This window comes from Pyxicephalus adspersus, chromosome 1 (genome assembly GCF_032062135.1).
Source record: "Pyxicephalus adspersus chromosome 1, UCB_Pads_2.0, whole genome shotgun sequence".
NCBI lineage: Eukaryota > Metazoa > Chordata > Amphibia > Anura > Pyxicephalidae > Pyxicephalus > Pyxicephalus adspersus.
Genome location: NC_092858.1, coordinates 117,762,024 through 117,764,843, shown reverse-complemented (window position 1 = coordinate 117,764,843; position 2,820 = coordinate 117,762,024). Strand labels below are relative to the sequence as shown.

The 2,820-nt window shown below is 35.7% G+C and overlaps 1 protein-coding gene across 2 annotated transcripts in view; it reads right to left on the bottom strand.

Moving 5' to 3' along the window:
* RASSF5 (Ras association domain family member 5) overlaps positions 1-2,820 on the bottom strand; it is a 17,968-nt gene that overhangs the window by 6,191 nt on the left and 8,957 nt on the right. Inside the window, exons 3-4 of one of the 2 annotated variants that reach the window (XM_072425313.1) lie at positions 1,521-1,815; positions 43-152 (exon numbers count right to left, since the gene is read on the bottom strand). In XM_072425313.1, coding sequence (XP_072281414.1) covers positions 43-152; positions 1,521-1,815 — 405 coding nt within the window. Of the gene's footprint in view, positions 1-36; positions 153-1,520; positions 1,816-2,820 lie in introns of both variants that reach the window. The other variant, XM_072425306.1, reaches the window with a different exon arrangement.

Genomic DNA, 2,820 nt, shown 5'->3' with positions numbered 1-2,820 from the left:
CTTTTGCTGTTAACTTTTGTTTAAATGTTTACTCACCTGTACCTCTGCTATTTCATTCTCCTTTAGTATAAAACTCAGTACATCAGAGTCTGGACCAGCTAGAAGTCGGACATGAAGTGGATGTTCTGTCAGTGCTAGCTTCTGAAAGAGAACTAGTAAAAAAAATTACAATTTATACAAGCGAAAACAAATGTGACAATATAAATATATACATAGTTCTCCCCAAATCCTTTTCTGCTGGGCGCAGTGCCTGTCAGTTGTGCCTCCCCCACCCACCTCTTAGCAGCCTTAATACTCTGAACAGATCACGGCAGGACTGCTCCATGCTCAGCTGTCATCTATTCAGAGGATTACAGCCATTGATGACAGGTGGGTGGTGCAGCAGCACAGCGCAGCAAGATGGGAATGTGACACAAACAGTCCCTCCCCCATTTGATAGTACGAGCCATGTTTTCTACTAAAAAAAAAAAAAATGCCTGTAAAATCTTTCCGCCTGAGTGGGATTGTATAATTACATCAGTAACAGTGTATGTGTAAAGGTTGCATGTCATATTCTGTGGACCTTTAATAAAACAAGCCCATTTTGTTTTTGCCTTAGTCTACATTGTTGAATGACTTTGTGCAGAGAGAGTCCTCCTCTTCTAAGAATACCTGTACCTGATTTATTAAAGCTTCTAAAGGCTGAAGAAGATACACTTTTAGCACTGAACCTGGGTAATCCAGTAACCCTGGAATATATTTCTTAAAAAGTAATTTGCTATTTATTGGTAAATGTTTTAAACCCTGGACTTGATCCATTCCAGGTTTGCTGGATCACCCAGATTTACTGATGACAGTGTATCTTCTCCAGCCCTAAAGAGCTTTAATAAATTAGACCCACAGAGAGGCAATGCAATACATCAGTATACATGAAAACCAAAGTAGGAAACACCACGAAAACATGCAAAAGAGACAAATTAACTAACTGTACATAAATGAAATCACTTAAACAAGGGTCTGGGCAACAAAAATGAAGAATTGTGAGCTGGATGATTATATTAGTTTATTCAAGTCCAGCTGCTGCAGCTTTTACTACTTGTGTGGAAATCACATTGTGTAATGAAATGGGACTAATGGCTTTTAGCACAGAACGGAACTATCTAGAAAAGTTCAAACGGAAACATTTCCTGGAAGTGTAATTATAAGATTTACAAAAATTATAAAATGAGGATTTTAATGCTTATTTAAACACTGGAGAAATTGGCCATCCTTTTATGAAATTAGTAGGTATAAATAATGTAAAAGGTAGCCTAAATACACGAAGAAATAGAAATTCTAAAACGGATGTGTTTGAAGACCTAGCGAGTGAATAAACTTGACATTTTTACAAAACCCAAAGAAGGAAATTATCTTATGCCCTATGTGCTTATGGGTCCTTAAAAATAATAAAATAAAATTATTATTAGTTATAAAAATAATAATTGCTAAAAAATAGTAATATAAAAATAGTAAATGTGCTGTTATATAGTTACTGTGCTCACCTTGTCCATCTCTCTGCATTTTCCTAAAAAGTGCAAATTTCAAAGGATCATCCACCACTTGAAATTTTTGTAAAAGACCACGGATGACCTCGGTGACTGTTGTGATACTACTAATGTGTAACTGCTTCACTGCATCCAGTGGCACCTTGAGGGAGGTCAATTTTTCTTTTGCTTTATTAGATAATGCTTCTTGTTTGGTGAAAATTGGTGGTTCCTGGGAGGTGTCCGATACTGTGACTGGCCGATTAAGTTGCAGATGCACTTTAATGAATCCAGTGTACGTTCCATCCTCTGCCTGGCAATTTTAACAATAAGTTACCTTAAACATTATTTTAAACCATAATACATCATCCTATAACTGCAGTGCTGTGGAAACATTTTGACTCTTTATAGTTTTCTGTCATTCCAATTCATTAGTATTAGTGCTTCCACTGCCTGACCCATTTGTGTGTTTATGTGCACAATTAAACACATTATGGACTCCTCAAAGCGCCCTGAACATTCCCCCAATCACAGAACAGTGCCAAGCTTGAAGTGTTGAAAAGCTATTTAGTTCTTTCCCTTGGAACATTATTATTTATCAAGAATATTATTCATGGAAGAAAATCAATATTGGCTGTAACCAACCTAAAAACAGCAACAATTTTCGTTTTTTTTGCTTTAGAATAGAAGGAAACATTTTTATAATACAAAAACCTTGTGAACTATTTTTAAGCACCTTTGGTGGCTGATTGTAATTGTCACAAATGCATTCTCATTCTCATCAAATATTCTGATAATTTGAAAAATGTATAAATCTACAATTGGGAATCAAGAAGGACCTGAAATAAGGGAGTAGTGTAGGTAGATAGGCCATTTTATTTGCATTAATTCTATTGATCCAGGTAACCTGTATTTTGCCAGGAAGAGAGCATCCAGTGATTTGAAGAGAGAAGAGTAGTTTACTTTTAAACATGTCACCCAACTATGGTATATAATTCAATTCAATGCGATGAGCACTAGTGACTGAAATGGCTTTGTTTCACCCAAATATGGAACAAATTCCCTATTCACAAATGCACTCCCTTTTTTGAACTATATACACGTCCTAAGATTGGAGTAGATTTTAAATTACAATCTCAAGGGAGGTAAACAGATGATAGAATCTGAAAATGTAGGTATAGACAGTACCAAAAATTTTGTGTTTTTTAGTTTTGATGGATCTATTCCTTATAAATGGTCCTTTGTGAACTATTGTTGACACTGTGTAACGTTTGTAACAAACCCATGTCTCTGGTCTCTGATGGCAAGCCTTTGTTAC